The 19,923-nt window shown below is 38.7% G+C and overlaps 1 protein-coding gene across 4 annotated transcripts in view; it reads left to right on the top strand.

Annotated features, from left to right (window-relative positions):
* The window catches only part of LOC124168473 (nucleolin-like), an 817,942-nt gene that overhangs the window by 257,379 nt on the left and 540,640 nt on the right, over positions 1-19,923 (top strand). For 3 of the 4 annotated variants that reach the window (XM_046546746.1, XM_046546742.1, XM_046546744.1), the window contains exon 3: positions 9,295-9,360. The exons of the other annotated variant lie outside the window; for it this stretch is intronic. In XM_046546746.1, the coding sequence (XP_046402702.1) occupies positions 9,295-9,360 (66 nt within the window). The remainder of the gene's footprint in view (positions 1-9,294; positions 9,361-19,923) is intronic. 4 annotated transcript variants of the gene reach the window in all.

Genomic DNA, 19,923 nt, shown 5'->3' with positions numbered 1-19,923 from the left:
TTATCAACAAAGACTTAACCTATAACGTAATCCCTGAACTCACGAGTGCTTTACGCGTGAAATTAAGTTTTACTCAGAGGCATTTATTGAAAAATTCGAATTTTCATAATAATTACTTGTTTAATCCTCGAAATGTATGATACATAGGACGCTTCTCGATTAATTCTAAATAAGGACTTTTCAAACATTTAAATTCCAGGTCAGATAGCTTACAATTATTAAAGTCAGTGTTAGGTAGTTCCAGTCTAAATTTATCATCCCCTCAAGGAAATACTGCATTGCATTAGAATAGAAGAGATCGCATATAGCTCGTCTTTCTTACTACTCAATGATAGATTAGAACGAGTGTGGCCCTTTGGAATTGGAATTGGGTTGAATCGATGAAAAATCAATAATAATATTTTTTTCTTTCGGAACATGGAGGAGAGAGTTGCTCCAAATGTATAGCTTTAGTGTTTTAGCTCGACTCACCCTGTCACTGTAAAAAGTTTTCGCAATTTTTTTTCAAAAACATCTTGATGGTGAATGTTTCCAACATTTCCCTCTTCCCTGGTCCCTCCAAGGCATGATTAATGATACCGCAAGATTCTATCAGAATATACGGCTTCCCATATCCAAATTTTTGTGTTTTTTTCACATTCATTGTTTTTCCCAACTTCCGGGATACTTTCTGGAAGTCTTACGTCAAAACAATGCGTGCTCCTTTTCCGCACTTGAGCAAACTTTCTCGTTGCTTCCTCGATCGACTTCAAGACATCCGCATGTCTTGAAGCATTCGCTGGTGAAGCAAGATTCCCTCCCTCTCTTCCCGTCATGATAAAGAAATATCCTCAGGTTCCCGTGTGCCCCAGTGACTTCTCTGATCTGGAACGAGTAATACACGAACTTAAAAATGAACTTCACCATGCACGGTAACCAGTGGATTTGACCGTTCAGACGCGGAATTCCAATATGACTCAGACTATATTTCCATAACGAAAAACACCATTCTATCTCGTATTATTATTTTTGCTTCATCTCATCGACTTCTTAGTCTAAAAGACCATTTTTTTATTTTCTATAAAGCGACATATTTACGAATCTCGGGCTATATTGCAGGAGGCAATCTATTCAAACCTGGCAGAAAACCACTTACATGGTTGTCTAAATATGATATTAATTTTTATTGATTTCCTCAAAACCATCTTGAGAACCAGGAGATCTTGCGCACTTCATCTAGGAAACAATAATTTCTTATTGTGCAAGTCTTAATTGCCATATTTTTATTGGCATATCGCATACCTGAGATTCATCCGCAATATGTTGAGTAAATCAAAAGTTTTTACGGTTAGGAGGTGATAGGTTGGGCACCAGAAGAGAAAACATATTGGTAAATGGAATGACACTAGAGAAGAATGAGGAAACAGACCAAACGCTTTTAATAAGCTAAAGACATATTTTTAAAGAGGCAAATCATTTTTCAATTTAATACAGATTGGTTACTACATATCTGCTGGGTGGATCAGTTGATTTTATAACATGGATCTGATTAGTAGGTTCTTCGCTCAAGACGGTTGTTAGCTCCTCGGCAACGCAACAAAATTACGCAGTTGTAAATAAAATTTCACTCATCGTAACCTTCGAAAATAAAAAATAGACCATTTAAAATGATCAAAAATCTATAAAAAAACAACGGGATGTTGAAATCACAAGTACCTATTTGAAAAATAAAGTTTTTACTATTGTTTGTCTTTTGGATTAATTGATACCACATATTCTCCTTTTGGGCTCAGCTGCTTTTCCATTATAAATATACTGTCAATTTTCTACCTTCAGAGCTGATATTGTACTCGCACTTTGCCAGGTATATAAGCCATTAGGAGTACATATTTATTCTTGGAGATAAAATCAACCCGCAAACCAATTTAAATAATAAACAAGTTAAACATAACTAATAGCGGAATGAAAACTTAAATTGTTGTGGAGTTCAATTTCAATGGGAGAGGAATAATTCATTCGTGGTATTGGCAGTTCCCTGTTTTACCTTTGAATCAAGAAAGAAATGTTTTCCTTTAAATTAGAAAATAGCCGTCAAAAGAGTCTCTAACAGCTGCTCAGCAGAGTGGAAGTGATTTCCTCGTTGGATGAGGGCCCGCATTCGATAGGTTCGACATTAAAGGCTTGCAGCGCATCATTTGCTAGTTGTTAACGGTGGAAAGGGAGGAATTTCGCTGATTGGCTGGCGGCGGGTTGCATACCCGCATCGGAGGAATTTGCCAATCAGAGTGAAGTGGGCGAGATGCGAGAGCGGAGTCTGCGGATTGTAATTGGATCTCACTCAGGTGACGATCCCAAGGAATCCCACCTTCATACCACCACATTCTGCCAAATCGATCGATTTCGACGCTCATCTCTTATCTAGGGTTGGTGACCAAGTGAAATAAGCACTGCAATATTTGTGGTCCATTCATTAAGTAAACTGCTAATTGATTTTGCCAAATGTATGTGTGCATGGAGGTCAGAAGGTGCCGAATTCTCACCGAATCGAAATTAATTCTATAAAAATATGCTTTCAATTCTTAGCATGCTCATATTGCACAAAATGTAATATTATTTAACATTTCTTGTTGGGTTTGTTATTTCTGCATGTCATTCACGTCATATCGTCCATGTGATTAATAATGTTAGCAAGCGTAACTCACCTAATCCGGTGACTTACTTCGACAGTCTTTGCGGCTATTCCAGTAACGTACATGCTCATCCCTTTTGTAATGAGCTGTAATTATGAATTTTACCTATAGATGGAAGTTACTCATAATCTAAATATATCGGACTGTCGAAAAAACACGAATAAAAATTCAGTTTCTGTAAGGAATACTTCAATCAATTAGTCAGAAATATATTCACCAAGTATTTTGATAAATATTCATTGGCATGCTCTTATAGGAAAACGTTGGAGCGATTGTAACTTTAACTTGGTGACCAATGTATTCAACGAAGCTTTTATGTTTTCTTAATTTCTCGGGGAAAGATAATATTTACCGATTTTATAATTCTTTGCTGAAATGACCGTGAAAGTGAGAGTTTCAAAAAATTCTTGAATTTCTGCTATCATATTCCAATGGTTGAAATATTTCTTTAAAAAAAGAGGAGTGTGGGCGGAGGTGTCTTTACATAATTCAAACTTATGATTTTGTGGTGGTTATAGTTTAAAAGGGCGTGGTATAAAGTGATGTTACTTCGAGTTTATTTAAGGGAGTTACATTTCATTGCTCTATCCATCTGGCCCTCTCTTCTGTCTGCAAAATATATTTGGTAACAGGTAATGGGTTTGCAGAAATATCTTTGACTATGACGCAAAAAGACTTTCCTTAAATTTTGTCAGGCTTTTATTCAACCAATAAATGGAATTCAGTTGCCTTAAAAATGGCAATTAACTTCCAGAGTACAGGTAGGAGACATTATTGGAAGCTATAAGGGTTTATGCGTAGTTTATTGAGAAAGTGTTTGGAAAAGACATCAGCCCTTACTATCAACAACTTAGCTTTAATTATCCTCGTGTGACTCTGAAGTTCAGGAATGTGTTTGCTAGTTTACAGCAGCTTTAAGCGCAATAAGTCGTTTTAGTTTGGCCATCGACCATTAGTGGATGAAGACTCGACTTTCTCTTAATTCCTGGACATAGATTAGAAAATATAAATGCCTAACGTTATTAATACAACCTATTAAATGTCACCAAATATCGATTTCTTGTTTTTGTGTAAAGTAAGGTATTTTTGGCTACGCAATCCATTTCTTGGTGTTACATTAAGTGAACATTGCACAAATTAATTTTTTTGCGTGCAATATTCCACACTTACAGCGCCAAAGTAACCTCTAGTTCTTCAAAATATTGAATTTGATTGAATAAGGAGCCTTTGGCGAAGAAGATTCACTTTTAAAGAATGGGGAATATTTGGGAATGGGGAAACCATGGGGATAAGTTCTTGGATGACCGGAGGAGAGAGGTTAAAGAGATTAACTGGGATTATTGAAAGGAAGAGGCGTTGGTGGCAGAAACAGAGGAGGGTGCCAGACAGAGACAAGACAGGTGCCTCGACAAGAGAAGGTTGCGCGTTCCATAATCTCCTGTAGGAAATGAACTCGAATTAATAACTTTCCGTATTTTTAGCATACCTGTAGTGCGCATTTTTTCTCTAACATTAGTAAAAATAATTGTGTGCGCGTTAGATATGATTAGAAATGCATAGGTTTTTTTCACTGCGAAGATCCAACTAGTAGAAAAATAAGTTTTATGCATGAAATAAAACTCAAAAAAGCTCAAACATTTCTATCTGACTTTTATTCCCATTTGAATAGCTTTTATCACAACAATCAATTTTCCGTTCAAGGAGATTCAGAGCTAAAACCGAGGAATTCAAAGTTATTATCCTCATCAGGATCCAGAAATAATTAGTATTCGTAGATGCATTTGGACGAAGCCTGTTTTTTTTCAAGAATCTAGCGATATTTAAAAGGATAGAAATCTATGTGGTTCGCTAAGGCCATTAAATGGTTTCCATTCACTCACATACATACACCGAGCAATACATCATCGAGTGATGAATGGAAGAAGATGGCCAACGAGTATTTATTATCGAGTAATTATTGATTCGTTTAAATATACCAAGTAGTAGGGCAAAAATACGTCAAACAGGAGCATGCATATCGTTGCTGGGAGATTTCGTTGTCGTAATATTTTAAATGGAGAGAATGTGGTACTGCCAATAGCTTTGAATGGAAATGGCGGATACAAGAAAATAAATGAATGCGTGAGGCGGTATTAATTCATTTCCTCCACCTTTACAGATAACCTATACCTATAAGTTAAAGTACATGTACATTTATAAGTTAAACTTTATTAAACTATACTTTTAATTTAAAATAAGACCTACATATTCATGGTGGTAATGGAGTCTCATAAATGTAATTTTGCAATTAAACAGCGCACTTTCAATTTCATAATGATGTGGAAACTATATTTAGTGAGCGACGCGGCCATTTTCCTAATTAAACCTTCGTATAACAGCACTTCTGCCTAAAACCAATTTAAGCTTTAATAGTAGTAGTAAATGCAAAATTCCTCTTCACTGCACTTTTTATGTTATTCTGAAGAAGCATTAACATTTCGGAGTATGCTGTTACCAATGCAATTTGGTTCTTTGTTTTCTCCGAGTATATTCAAAGTGAAATCAATGTGTGTCGCTGGAATTAGGTCACTGATGATTAAATTACGTAGCTTGGAAATGCGATTGCAGTGATTCTATAGGCAACCTATGTTAGATCTTTGAATTCCTGAGCTAACTCCGCCCCCACAGTTCAATCATGGCCGTTCGATCCGATGATCCGCATTATTACGGAAGCGCAACGAGATATAAGCGTTGGAACTCCAGGGGAACTAAATGCCATCTTCCTAAATACATATATTGTGACAACCGTCACTATGACATCTATTTTATTTCCATTATAACCATTCAAGAAGCCAGTTCCTGGTATCGATATAGGTTTTTGCCGAAATATCGATATTGGTTATACAGAGTCGTGGAAAGTCATTAGTAGTACTTGCGACTTCTTTCTAAAGAAAAATGAAATGCCATAATTTTTTTCCTAACTTCGCTTTTCCATCATCACATCCGCGTTCACTTAATTGCCATGTGGACAATTTTCCTAGCACCTTACGCCCTGAGCCTTCGCAAATAGACGTGTGCTATTTATGGCGAAGTGATCTGCACAGCATTTGAGGAACGATTCTGAGCTTAGGTTGGTGATCCTTGGGAACTTTACCACCATGAAAAATGTTGTGAATTAATTAGCTGTTTGGCCGGACGAAATAAAGTGTTCCATATTTTCCGCTAAGAACGAGTTTGGAGAGTAAATTGGGTTCACCACTCGGAGTGGCTTCTTTGAAGCTCATATTTCCTTGCATTGTCATCCTTGATTGATCGCAATGGCCTTAACACTTCGCCGCATGAAGAAAATGGAATCAAGGAACTAGGACGACAGAGCGGACGGCACAGCAGACCTGAAAGCCTAAGGTCCTTGGTTTGATTCCCGGCCGAGAGGATTTTTTTCCCAGTGAATTCATTGGATGTGAATATCACGACCGTTTACGCCGAAGAATCGATATACACCACAACATCGTCATTTCTTTCAAAGAGTACTGCGGCTGTTTTGATATAGTTCTATACCCAAGTCTCACTCTAGGTATTTTTTACCTTAAGTACGTACTTTTTCTCCTTTGTATTCTTTATCAGGAGATACGAAGGACATATGCATATTAAAAGGCAGAATTGGCCATTCATGGACATGGTGGGTGAGGAGAGGCAGCTTTTAGATGAGATGCGGAAGAGACAGATGGTATGAATGGAGCAGGTGCTGAGTGGGGAGGGGATATCTCAAAATAGTGTTAGAGGGTAGAATGTCGAGGGATTGGAAGGAAGAGAATAGGATATTTAGGAAGAATGAAATATTTTAGTCCATATTGCGAGCTCAAGAGGGATGCCCATGAATTGAGCAGAGACAGCCTGAATACTTCTAAAATACTCCCTGAAAACCTATCTTAATCGGTAAAATACTTGAATAATATCTAATTATTATTATTTTGATCATCTCTTATTTTAAGATTCAATTCTATCTGTTAAATGTGTCCTAAAATAAGTAAAAAGGTAATACTTTAGTTATTACATCTCTTAGTATAGGTATATTATGTACAGATTTACATTTTCCTTGACGAGTGAATTCTTTAATATACAATTACCGATTATTATAATGAATTTCCGATCGTCATTTGATGTTCCGTGGTCACCTTTGACGTTCCGTCTTTCAATCACGTCATGGATTATCTAAACATTGTGTTACCAGTGTCACCGACTCCATGGGGTCTGAGGGGGACCGAGCCCCCTCAAAAATTCCTTATGGGTGTGAGGAAAAAATGTGTCAGGCTTGTCGATTTTCCCCAGGGTGTCCAGATATCGAGATTCGAGTTATCAGGGTTGTACTGTTGATCATATAACTCTTCTAAAATGCTTAAAAAACTTAAAACTCACCACTCATAAAATTCCCGGAACAAGATCCCCGGCTAGGGCCCCCAATACTTTTTGTAAGTCGGCATCCCTGTGTGTTACAGATAATTGTCTCAACGAATAAGTAGATACCTACAATTTTGTTTCGGTTATTACCGTTTGTGGCCTACCACTATTAAATGCGGTATTAAATGAAACTTCCTTACAATATTAAACGCAAGCCAGATATAATACAGTTGATTGATTTAAAGCTTACTGATTAGCTATTTTTTCACTTTTGCCGTTTGTTAATATACAAAGATGACGAAGTTATTTCATAACAATTGTTACATTTCTTTTAATCTGGCCAAAAAGTGTTAAGAATCATTTCATTCCAGAAACTAACGAGCGTAATAGTTCTGGAAGAGGTACCAGTTGTGGCAATTTTACTTTTTCACCAGCACAATATAGTCCAATAGATTCAACGCTGTATCTTAACGCCTTACAATATTGAAAAATTATTTTCATTTCCCTAACTATTACGGATTTCTCGGTTTAATAATCTACTAACCGATCGTAGTTAAAAGCTCTAAGATTACAGGAAGATCGTTCTAAGATTACAGGAACACTGCGTCTGCGGAATCGGTTAATTTCATTGTGTCGTCCTCGCTGTTGTTGTTTGATGTTACCGAACTCGTTGCGTTCTGAGCCTATTCGCTTCAATTCCATCCACTCTAGAACGCAATTATGCCATAGCAATACGAATATTATTAGTTTCTGTCTCTCGGTGGTTATCAGTACGGTTAGCACGTAAGGTAGTCCGTCGCTCATTTGAATGAATTCGCACCTGGTACCTGAAGATGGCGAAGTTGATTCGCTGAAACGCGTCGTACGCCAATAAAAAACTGTGGACGTACCCAAATTTTTTTCATTTACCAATGAATGAATTCGTCGACCAAAGTTCGGTCGTGTTCCCATTGGCATTGTAAATAATCGAAGAAAAGAAAGTTCTCGCGCACCATTCGGTAATTTATGTTGCAATGTCAAGCTACATAAACTAAAGACTGTCTTAACATAAACAGTTAGCGGTTAATAATGAACTTAGCCTAAAGTAATTGAAAGTAGTTTTTGTGCGTTAAATTTGTGAATAAATAATGGCATATGGACGTTTCAAAGATAAAAGAAAAGGATTTTTTTTGTGAACATACTTAGAAAGAGATATCAAACTACATTAACAATACTTATGGTCTACAAAGGGATAGAAGGCCGATCACGCTCAAATTTCAGCATTTGCATGAATTTTGTTTCAAAACACACCCTAAATCGTGTGGAAAACGAACATCAATTGCAAGAATAAGAACATGTATTTATTTTTATTTCCAATGGCATGTGTTAACTTATATGTGACCAAGCGCGTACCCAGGATCAAAGCTGGGGGGGGGGGGGGGGTTATGCCATGGCTGTTCAAGTTGTAGATAAGATTTAAGCATGGAAAAGGTGGATGAAATCAACATTTTAAGGAAACTGTAGCAGCTCTTTATTAGTTTTTTAATTATTTGCTTGAAAAAATATTATTTTCCTTAATGACATTCGTGATTTTTGCTTCTAGTAGGGAGGGGGGGTTAGCTGCCCCCTCCTGCCCCTCGAAGGGTACGCCCATGCAAATGACCATTATAAATATTTAAAATGTTGGAAAGAAAAAAGGTCTGCTGGCATTAATAATGAACTTTAAATATAGTTCTGATGGAAATGAGTGAGGGCTCTTTCCAATGCCAAATGGGCCCTTTTTCAATACATTCTTACACCTTTAAAACCTTCAATGGACTTCCACGAATATTTTAAAACCAAAATTAGCCAACTCGGTCCAGTCATTCTCGAGTTTTAGCGAGACTAAGGGACAGCAATTCATTTTTTTATTATATAGATAGATTAGCGTACACATGAAGTAAAGAATGACAAAATGTCATGAAAGTGCATAAAATCGTTACAACTCGTCTTTTCAAAGTTAATTAGTTTGCTATGGTCATTTAGTGTTTTCAAATATAGGCTTCACTTATTATGTTGTTCACCTTAATATTCTTATTTTATTTTTCAACATTTTCGTTTTTATCAAAGCACGTTTTTTGTTCAATTCTGAAGCAACCATTAATTTCAGAATTGGCCAGCAGCGGCTTCATTTGGGTTTGAAAATTTAAGTAAGTCTTTGTGAATCTGATTTAAGTCTTTGTCATATCACAGCAACAATTTCATTTTCACTTCTGTTTGTTTGTTGCAGCATATGTTGTGCGGTGGAAAAATCATTCTTTATCCATCCCCAGATATTTGGTGAATTTTGAATCTGGTAAGTTGGAATCTTCGAGGAATATTCTCGCTCTTTCCAAGACCAACTAGTGCGCATTGTAGCGTACGTCCGTGTTGAAATTAGTCCGTAGAATAAGTAATTTTTATTCTTATACTAGTAGTCGCTAAACTTATTGGTATCCCTAGTTCTTAGTGTATCCCCCATAAACGTGAAAATAACAACCTTGATATTGATATAAATTGGAGTGACTAGGTTTACATATGATTAGATCGGTGTAGCACTAATCGGTGCGAGTATTTTAGATATGATTTATTTTCTCTTTTACGCTGTTAGAGACAATCCTATATTCAAGATAATCATGTACTAGAAGTATGAGAAACTTATAATATGTATTTATTTTCCTAGTTTTCTTTATTTGCCCATCATGATAGCATATAATTATGTAACTTCTTTATAGTTATTAATGTATGTATTACCATAACTTTAAAAAAGCCTATTTATAATTGATTTTTTAGTTATTTGTAAGCTGATTTCATATTTAACCAACAATTAAAGTCTTCTCTGCGAATGCAGAATGTTTTTTGACTTATTTTAAAAGTAAAATTAGGAATAATTTATTTTTAATATTTTAAAAACTTTAATAATACGCATTCCTTTAGCTAATTACCCAATAATAAATTGTAAAGGCACTGTTTTTCGTGAAGGTTTGGCACACGGTACTCAGTTATTGCCCTTCGCTTAGAATGTAAACTTATTCTTTTACGGTGACACATGCTCTCTTACGAAGAGATTATTTGCAGCAATACCACTTGGGTCGTGGTTTAACATTTATAGTGTGTAGTTCCGACACAATGTGAAATACTCTTGAAAAATTTTCCATCTTTCATTGGCCCTGAGCCTCAATCTACACTGATTTTGGACAGGTATTTTACAGGACAGGTAGCAATGAGCGTGAAAGGGCCATTAATGAGTATAGTTTCGCGAATATTGAGAGAGCCTTCCGGGATATGACGGCAAGGAAAGCGGTGGGTGTCGGCATTATCCCGTGTGAACGTGATTCTAAAAGATTCAAGGATTGGTGGTAGGAAGAGACATTTTGAACTGGCCAGTGAAATGTCTGAGGAAGGATCTGGGGTGGAGTATTTCGTGAGAACAGTTTTAACTCCGCTGCCAAAGAAGAAGTTGAAGTCGTAGAGAGCGGTGGCAGCAGAAATTATTGCCTAATATACCGCGAAAGCTCCTATGCCAAGTATATTGGGGGAGGTTTACTGAATTCGGTATGTATGGCGAGTATGGAAGGGAAGCATAGGAAGAAGGGGGAGGCCTCTTCAGAGACGCCAGGATGGAGTGGAGGAAAACTGGTTTGACGATGCTGATGATCACAAGCTTTATAGGCCATTGAAATACCACGGTATTCATACTTACACATGTGTTTAATTTGTCTAAAAATACCTTCCCGAGGTTTCCCTGGAAGCTGCAATTTCAAGTGCCCAACGAAACAGTTAGAGGGATATTGAACAATTTACTTATTTCGCATCCATTCAAAGGTTACGTGGTGTTGCAATGGGAGAGGGTGTTGGGTCTGGCTGAGGCGAGATTCTATTCTTGGCTATCGTGTTATTATTACGCTTAATAACGAGCTGCACATAAAATGATGAGCATGAGTGTACACCAAAGAAGTTTTATTCTGCAAAATAATTTCCATCCATTAGGTTGACTGCACCATTTGCTCTTTTGCGGGTACAGGACTATCATCGAATTCATTTTTTATACATGGAATAGCATTCCGTTGCGAGCAATTTAATTTAAGAAAGCGTGAAAAAGTAAACGGAAGAGGTGAAACGGTTACTCTTTCTAGGACTTATAACCTGGTGTTATGAAATAAGATTGTATAAAAGGAGTGCAGGAGAATTGTAAAAGAGTCCAAGGGCGGCAGAAGGCTGTATCGCCCCATCAGAAGAAGAAGGGGAAGAATATACAGTATTTGATTTTGTGTTCATGTAATGTGGGTAGCACGGCTAAATATATTAGCAATTTATCTCGTTGTTTGACTTACATGCTGATAATGCGATTCTTTCAAGTCCGAGCCCATTCTGTCATTTTGAATTGATTTGGGTAGTCATGGCGACTAAGGTATGAGTGGAGCTAAGTGAGAGTGGAGTGGTAGGGCTGAAAAGTCCATCATCGGCAATCTAGGAACCTTTTAGCACTTATTTGCACTCATTTTCGATTTTCCCTCAAATGTATGGGGAATAACCGTTCCGCGGGTCTCCTTTTACGTCCTATTTTAAGGCGACCGAAGTCTTTCTCCCGTCAGTGTGCTAATAGAGTCTCAGGCCTGAGTGAGATAATCTTGGATGCTGCTTGATTTCATTTGCTGATTCACTGGGTAGGCAGAGAGAGATCTTGAAGGCGTGATGGTGATGCTGTGATGTTAGTCTCTTGAATTTGGGTTTCTGCGACAGTGGGACACAAGAATCGGGCCACTTTTCTCCATAGATGATACTCGGATTGTAGGTTCTTGGATCGGTAGATAATTTAGACTCTTTTTCATATGTGATACTTCAATTTACCATTTTAAAATTCGTGGGAACAGCAAAACCGACTGCAGCCAATTAATGTATAATTTCTATGCGTTTCTATTAGTGTTTTAACTCGTAGTTGAGTTGCTCATATGAAGGATTAACTCACCCCAAAGTTAGCCGCAAGCGCATGAAATTCTCACATTTTGTAGCTCTCTTCTTGGGCCACTGGCAGCGTCAAATAAAGTTCCTTGTAAGTTGGCCACATTTTCCATGTGTCATAATCCATATTTAATTAGGATTAAGAATTGAATTGTCAGTAATTAGTCTATAAAGACGATGACCTTGAAACTTTACGGTTTGGTAAATTGCCGTTGGATCATTGATACACGGGCGAAATCCACCATGCAAATGTTATTATTCGGCTTACCCGGGATCCGAACCCGGACAGTATATCGGTGACCAGGTATGTTAAAAGTTACGCCACCCCAAAAACTCGTCGCATCCCTGAGCGGCAATGGAGAGGTTCTGGTTTGTACGATACCAGTTAAGTGCATCACAAAGGAACTAAAATGGTTGAGCACGTGTTCGGCAATTGCAGACCCGAGTTCGATTCCTGCCCCTATTCCTCCCTGCCTCAATCCCCGAATAAAGTCTTCACGGCGAACTTAAGTGACTCAATACCAGTGCCTTAATGTATTCATAGACATATAGGGTATTAGGGGTGATTATACATATAGTACCTGAACTTTTATCAATAATTTTCGTTGAATATGGATTTTGACACCTGTAAAATATACCGAGACTACTCACAAGGATTTTATTTTTACCACTGCGAATAAGTCGTTGAGTTTATGATAGCGAATTCCATCCTTGGTGTAAATAATCTGCACGCATGCGTGTAACTGGTTATAAAGTTAATATTTTCATGCAGTACTTTTGAAATCCTTGAATCATGTTTCACCAAGCGTTGTTCAAATGTTTCCAGTGCCACCTACAGGAATCCACCGCCCAACAGCACACCCTTCTCACTGTCGGTCGCATTTCAAAGCCGCGCTTCCTTCCGCTCCCCCTCTCACACACACACACTCACAGCCAGTCAGTCAGTCAGTCGCCCCTCGAACACTTGAGCGTCCAGACCCGCAGTGCTGTATCCTGGGCCCGTATGAATTATCCATGTTCAGTTATTATCGCCGCATATCCCTCCGCCGTGGATGCATGTGTATCCCTCGCAGCAGGGGCGAGCGGTTTGCCTTTCTTGGCCTGTCACAACACCCTCAAGCCATTTCTCATTTCCACAAATGTCTGCCCGTGTCCGCCCCTTTCCCCGCCGCAACTCCTTAGCCTCACTCACAGCCGACAATCCGGTGTCGTTCCATTTCAACCGTCGCCAAAAACTTAATTTTTCCTTTCCCTTATAGAGCCTGAAGGTTCATCGCTGTTCGTATACCGTCTTAACGATAGATACATTCGAAAGTAGCTGGTTTTGTTGGCCTATATTTGCAATTTTGAACCAGATGAGGCGTTTATATGACAGGTGGTAGTTATCCCAAGGAACCATGAAGAGCTAAATAGGTAAATAATTTAATCTAATTTGGTAAGTAGGTATTTTAAATCCACCTGAGACTATAGTAACAAAAGTAAATGTGGTTTGAAAATCAAATGATGCGGCAAAATTTTAGTTTTGTTTCATTTACAAATGCGAACATCCATTCAAGATCTGGGGTATTCAAAAGTTCATCCTTATTTAAAGAGGAAGAGATCTAAGAATAACAACCGAAGGCTTACGGAAGTAGGTTATTATTTGCGGTGTTTATAAAATAAGCATATTAAAATTAGCAGCTATTATCTCCAGTTTGTTTAGCTCTTCAAAGACCTCTAGTGAATGTAGACTCCCTTCCACAGGCATCACGGTGAGAGCTCCGTTTTACCGCAGACAAGAGCCGCCAGCCACCACGGGGCTTTTTCTTTTCGCTTTGACTCTCCCGCCCTCATATAAATCAGCCCACTCTCCGCGTCAATGGCACTCTTTTTTAATTCCTCCGACCGTTTATTCGAACTCTCTGTCTCCCATTCTTTCTTCACTTGTCTTCAGCGCTTATTCACCGGTGCTTTTCATCGCCCGCTTTCGCCTCTGAATAAAAGAACGTCGTCGCGCGCAACCGGGCCGCCCGGACGAAAGCCCTTCAAAGGTCGAGGATGACATTTGTCGCGAGGGGGCGTAATCGGGTTAAGTGTGACGCCTTCCAACTTTTGCCTCTTCGTCCCGTCCTTTTAACTCGTAGTCCTTTTGTCTCTCTCTTTTTACCTCCCTCCCTCGCTCCCTTCTTTATTCAAATCCCTTTTCCTCTCCACTCTCTACGTTGCTCCCCATTCTGCTTGAACTTTCTTTCACCTTAGGTATTTTCATCGAGATCTTCCTTTTATGAGAATTTTCAATGTGAATGTGTTATTGTATGCAATTCATGGAATGGCGCACAAAAACGTGATTATTCCATGCTTCACGTATTGGAAATTGATTTTAAATAAAAAATATACCCAGGCTACAATGGCTTCAATTTAATCAATCGATGAATATCAGCTGGCTCCTCCCTTGAAACGACGATTAGTTGTTGAGCTTAATCAATGTACACATAAACAAGCTATGAGGATAATAGTCAGTTGTTTCATTTACTATTTTCAATGGCTTTAACTTTCAAGAAATGGAAGCTACCTATTTTAATTATAGTAACTTTGCGAGTTTATATTATTACGGATATATATGATTCCAAAACACAAAGATGGCTTTCAGTACCGAAGTTTTGGACCAAGTATTAGAGCTGTGAGAAAGCAATAATTTCTATTTCAATTTGTTTTTCATCGGAAAATGTGTATTTATTCATATCTTGCGGACACTGCATTCCAAGAAAACTAGTTAAGCAAGTTAGAAAAATGGAATTCGACAGTGTAAATGGAAAATAAAAGAAATCGGAAAGAATTGGGTCAGGTATGAGGATATTGTATAGGATTTTTGAGAAATAAATTGTGAATGTGGAGAGTATTCAGCAATGTGGGCGAAAGTGGTTGGAATTATATCGCCGAAAAAATTATAATGTAACATTTTTAATGAGTCAGAATGATAAAGAGATTTGATATCATGGTGCCGCATGGAAGGTGAAGATATCTAAAACTTTTATCTAAAATTTTATGGAAACGACTACGAAAATTGAATTTAAATCTTAAGTTAGAAGGTGGTGGTCCACAGAACTGATTCAAGAATTTTTTAAGGCAACGATAACTGGCAGTGTAAATTTTTTAATAATTTGTGCCAAAGTATTGGTTCATATATGGTTTGAAGTGTCAGCTGGCTTCCTAAATTATTGAGCACAAATAGTTTTCAGTAAATAGGAGCACAGAGTTGGTGTAACCACAATATCATGGAAGGAAGGATTGACAAACTAAGGCCAATTCAAATATGTGCATTAAAATCCACTTTTAGGATGGAATAGGATGTAGTACCTGGTCGTAAATTATGTATTGCAACCCAAACCCCTTTCTTCCCGCCTCCTGTCTTCCTGAAATATTTCCTCCCCTCCTCACTCGACCCTCTCTCTAACTGTCCGCTCTCCTCCACCCCCGCCCCTCCCTTCCTCCACCCCCTCCCCCACTCCACAAGCTGTTTCTCGCATTCGCAAAGCTTCCTCTTATCATCCATCTTCGCCCAAGCCCTCTCCCCTTTCCTGAACATTTTTCCGACCATGTTTTATTCATTCCCCCTCCCCTTCTGCTGCACCACTCCCGTCTCCCCCCCCCCCTCCGCTCGCGTATCGCACGTCTGTCTTTGGCCGGCTCCTGTCGACAGAATGTGCCACGGAGAAACTTGGGACGATTTGAAGTCCAATGCATTCTCAGTGATAAATAAAAGCGAAGTGAATGCTGGATATCGGTTTCGAGTGAAAGGGATGCTACAATAGAATCGGAGCCGAATGAAGAGCCAGAGTTAGGCAGCTGGGCACAGTTGCAGTTGCTTTTGGAGATTTATATTCATGTACAGTCTAGTTACTTTTCGGGTTTAATTTTGATAGTAACACACGAACGAGGAGGATCTTTAAGAGGATGAGTTTCGTTTATCAAGGGACTTCCATAGTAGGAGGATTGAAAGAATCGGGAATGGCAGTAATGGGCTTGCAAAACACTATGATTGCATATCCAGCTTCTTATCTTTTCTCACCATTTGCAATTAAAGCACAGCGCCTATTCCTGTGACTTGGCAAGTATATACGCATGGGAAGACACTCGTTCTCACAGCGCGGGGTTTTTGAACCTCGTTGTCTCGTAGAGCATGTGCCAAAAATTGACGCACATTTACAGAAGGCAATAAGTAGGTTACAATAAATAGTTTCATTTCTTAAATGTAACGAATTAAAATAGAAGGTGAATGAAATTTAATATTTACAGGGCACTCAATTACCTTAACAGAATAGCCTACAAAAAACCTACCTTATAAATTTGCGTTCTTTTCTTCGAATTTTTAAATGCCTCATGTCTCATTGTAATAAATATATTTATCTCAGAAAATCAGAGGTAAAGATTTCTAGTTTCAGATTTGAGAGAAAAATGTTGAAAATGATTTTCTATCCAATACCCAAAGGTTCGAATTTGTGGTGCTGATGTTAAACGAGTGAGTAGTCCCAAAAATAGAGCGGTTTAGCGGGGTTGATGCGATGCCTGAATATGACGTAATGCACCGCAGTCTCGATTGGTCTTTTTTGTGTCGGATTACTCACGTAACACTTCTGCTATCATGCTGAAGTATAAGGGTGAGCAGAGTTAACCGTGGTCGAAATTTGTCTGTTCCTCATAATGCATGAAAAAATCAAATTTGAGACAAAAATGAAAAGGCGACAATTTTCATTTCCAAAATGAGATGCGGGTAAACATTGAAAACGGTCTAATTTATTAGTAGCGAACGTTTTGAAGAGGAAAATATCAGTTGGTAATAATTCATGCTGATTAGGCATGAGTGAAGCGTTTTCTTAAGGAGCGAAAGGCGATCTGTGTGAAGGATTATGGGAGTTGTGGTGCGCCAGTCGATTTCACGCCGTTATTCTGCGCTGTTGACTGCGGCCGCGAATTCCTTCCTAAGGCTTCCCTCCGCCGCGCAGTGCCTTCGCTTCGACGAGGTTTTTTTCGTGCAGCGCCATAAGGCAGAATTTCTAAGCAGGATTAGGGGCTCGCCTCTTTGGATTTTCACCTACGGTTTCCTACCGAAGGAGTCGCGGCAGTGGTGGCTGGAGACTTGGACATCACGTGCGCAAGCCGTGACACCCACGGAGGCGATTGCGTGCACGCTTTTTCAGAGCCTCATGGAATGCAGAGAATGGATGAGGGAAACTCCATGAAATGAAATATTGTACCAAAAACTGCAGTAAAGATTTAATCAAATTGCAGATGCATTAGCCCATTAATTACCTAGCAAAAAATCTCTCGAGTGGGAATCGAACCACTGATCTTCTACCTTCCGGGCCGCGGCCCAATCCAATACGAAAACCCAGAGGAAAATTTTTCAATTCTGAGGTAACAGCAAATGTTAAAGATGATTTTCTATCCAAAATCTAAAAATTAGTCCATATTAGCACTGCTTTCAAACGAGTGAATGGTCGTGAAATGGACATGCGATATGGAAGCGATGCGTTCTCTTAAACGCATACCGAGTTCCATGATTCTCAGTGCAACCTTACCTGCGTTAATGCCGCCAGATGCTAAGCCCTTGCAGTCCATCCAAGATGGCAAAACAAACATGGGAAAATGGACTTGCAAGAGGCCACTGTTAAAAGTGAGCCTCATAACGGAGCAGACGCCACGCTTGGCGAAGTTACTAGGCTGCCGCTTTTACATTAAATGTCATAGGAAAAAATTCTGTTTGATCGGGAAACGAACCACGGACCTTTGACTTTCCTGGCCACTGCGCAGACCATTACATGTTCCTGACACTTCCTATGGCAATTTAATTACCAAAATCGTAAAAAATAATAAATTAGCGAGTTAAATTAAAAATACTTGATAGCCACATGCTCAGTTCCACAGCCAATTTAATTTACATTGGTAAATATACTACCGCCAAAAAGAATACAGTAGTTGGTATAGGTTTTTGACGTGGTCCCATCTTATGGATCAGCATAAATTTTAGGTCCTTGGAGTCTACAGCTAGGTTTTCCTCTGTGAAATATACCATGAATTGCCATGAGAGAAAATACCCCATGACCGGAAATCGAATCACAGACCACGTGTGATGAGGGTAGAGGGGTCCTTAGATCGACACAGAATTCATATATCTATGTACTAATTCCTTAATAGAATTTATAATTCGATTTTAATTAGATGATACATGCATGTGATGAAGTGGAGCATAAGAATAAGCTTACGCGTTTGCATTGGGAATCTGTGCGTGCCACACCAAACCGCATCTCCGGTGGACCGCTCGTTCAGCGCCGCCAATAGCAATAGGGAAAATGGTTTGCTTCGCCACTCTTTCGTCGATTAATCTTTCGACAGTCGCGCGGCAGTGATAAGCCGGAAAGCTCACCGTGTCACCCTCGTCATGCCTTTAATGCGCACCGCCGCCGCTAGGGGCGCAGCTGGCGTCGGGATTAGTCGTCGCCGAAGCTCATTAAACGAGTGCGCATTGGGGTGGCAGGTGACTGTCGTCAGATTCATCTCTCCTCACGGAGCGTCGCTCTGTTTCATATGCACGGATTGAACTCTGTCTAAAACGCGATACCTAATCCACCCCAAAATGAAGCCAGAAAATTGCACTTCTGCCTGAAACTTCTCACAAGATTTCCTATTAGTGGAAATGGCTCTGGCTTAGCTATTAAACAAATTAATGAAAAAATATATACCTACTACTGAGATTTTCTTTCATGATTCGTCAAACCTAAATAATTTGGAAACTCATTTAATAGATGTGTAATAATTACGTCATATATGATAGCAAATTACTACGGCCATAATATAACTGAATTACTGAATGACAATATACTTTTTAAAAAATCTTCATTTTTTTCTGTTTTCTCAAAGATTTTATTTTGGATTTAGCGAAGCATATTTTGTAAATGATAATGTAGTTTCATGTTCGAGACACGATTGCATTCAAATTCGTACATATACTAGCCAAAAAGGCTGTTTTCGTCATTATAAGTAAACAAAAATTTATACGGAGATGCTTCCTTCTCCTACATAGTGGCCATGGAGAAGAGATGGGTAAAAGTTTTCTGAAAGCCAAATATTAAAAACATAAAACGTTCATGAACAGTTACTTGCAAATGCAACAAAGTACACTGCCACAATGATTACGTACTAAGCGTATACCACTAATAGACCAACAGAGCAGACGTGCTCTTTGTTTAACTTACCATTATTTTCATCCCAAGTTTATAAATGAATGTAAACGTGCGAAATGAATACCACGAAGTCACTAATTTCAATCAAAGGGTGAGTATTTCTTTCCATAGAAGAAAATGTCCCCTAAATGGCGAATTTTCTTCTGCTGATGAGTAACTATCTCTTGAAATAATTGATTGGCTTCTTCTGACTGACAATGAGTGGTGTGGAAATACCTGGAGGATGAGATGTTTGACTTTTTTGAATGACGCAGGGTGGATGACTTTAAAATATAAATTCATCATTGAAATTCAGCGCATATATAGAGGTTTGGTCCGTTATTGCATGCCGGATAACATTTCTTTGATTGCCTCTCATATCTTTCTCTTTCCCATCAAAGTCTGCTCGTTTTTATTTCCCGAGAGAACTTAATCTCATCTTCGTTCCCGCCTAATGTCATAAAACCTTTTATCCTCCTTCATTTTGCTCTTTGCTTCGCGCGCAGTGTCCGTCTTTTTTTTCCGAAACATCCTTTTACAAATGTCTCTCTTGTTCGTTACTCTATACGTTTTAATTTCATTTTCGTACACTGAGTACCGCTGCCTGTCAGTCCCAAAATTTATTGAGTTACCGTTCGTAATCTCAACTGTAATTGTTTAGGTGAGTATATTTCATATCGGGAGTATAACTCGCATTTTGTCTTTGTCTATAAGACTTA

Source organism: Ischnura elegans, chromosome 11 (assembly GCF_921293095.1).
Source record: "Ischnura elegans chromosome 11, ioIscEleg1.1, whole genome shotgun sequence".
Lineage (NCBI taxonomy): Eukaryota > Metazoa > Arthropoda > Insecta > Odonata > Coenagrionidae > Ischnura > Ischnura elegans.
The sequence above is the reverse complement of the archived record's forward strand: the minus strand, read 5'-3'. Positions and strand labels throughout refer to the sequence as shown.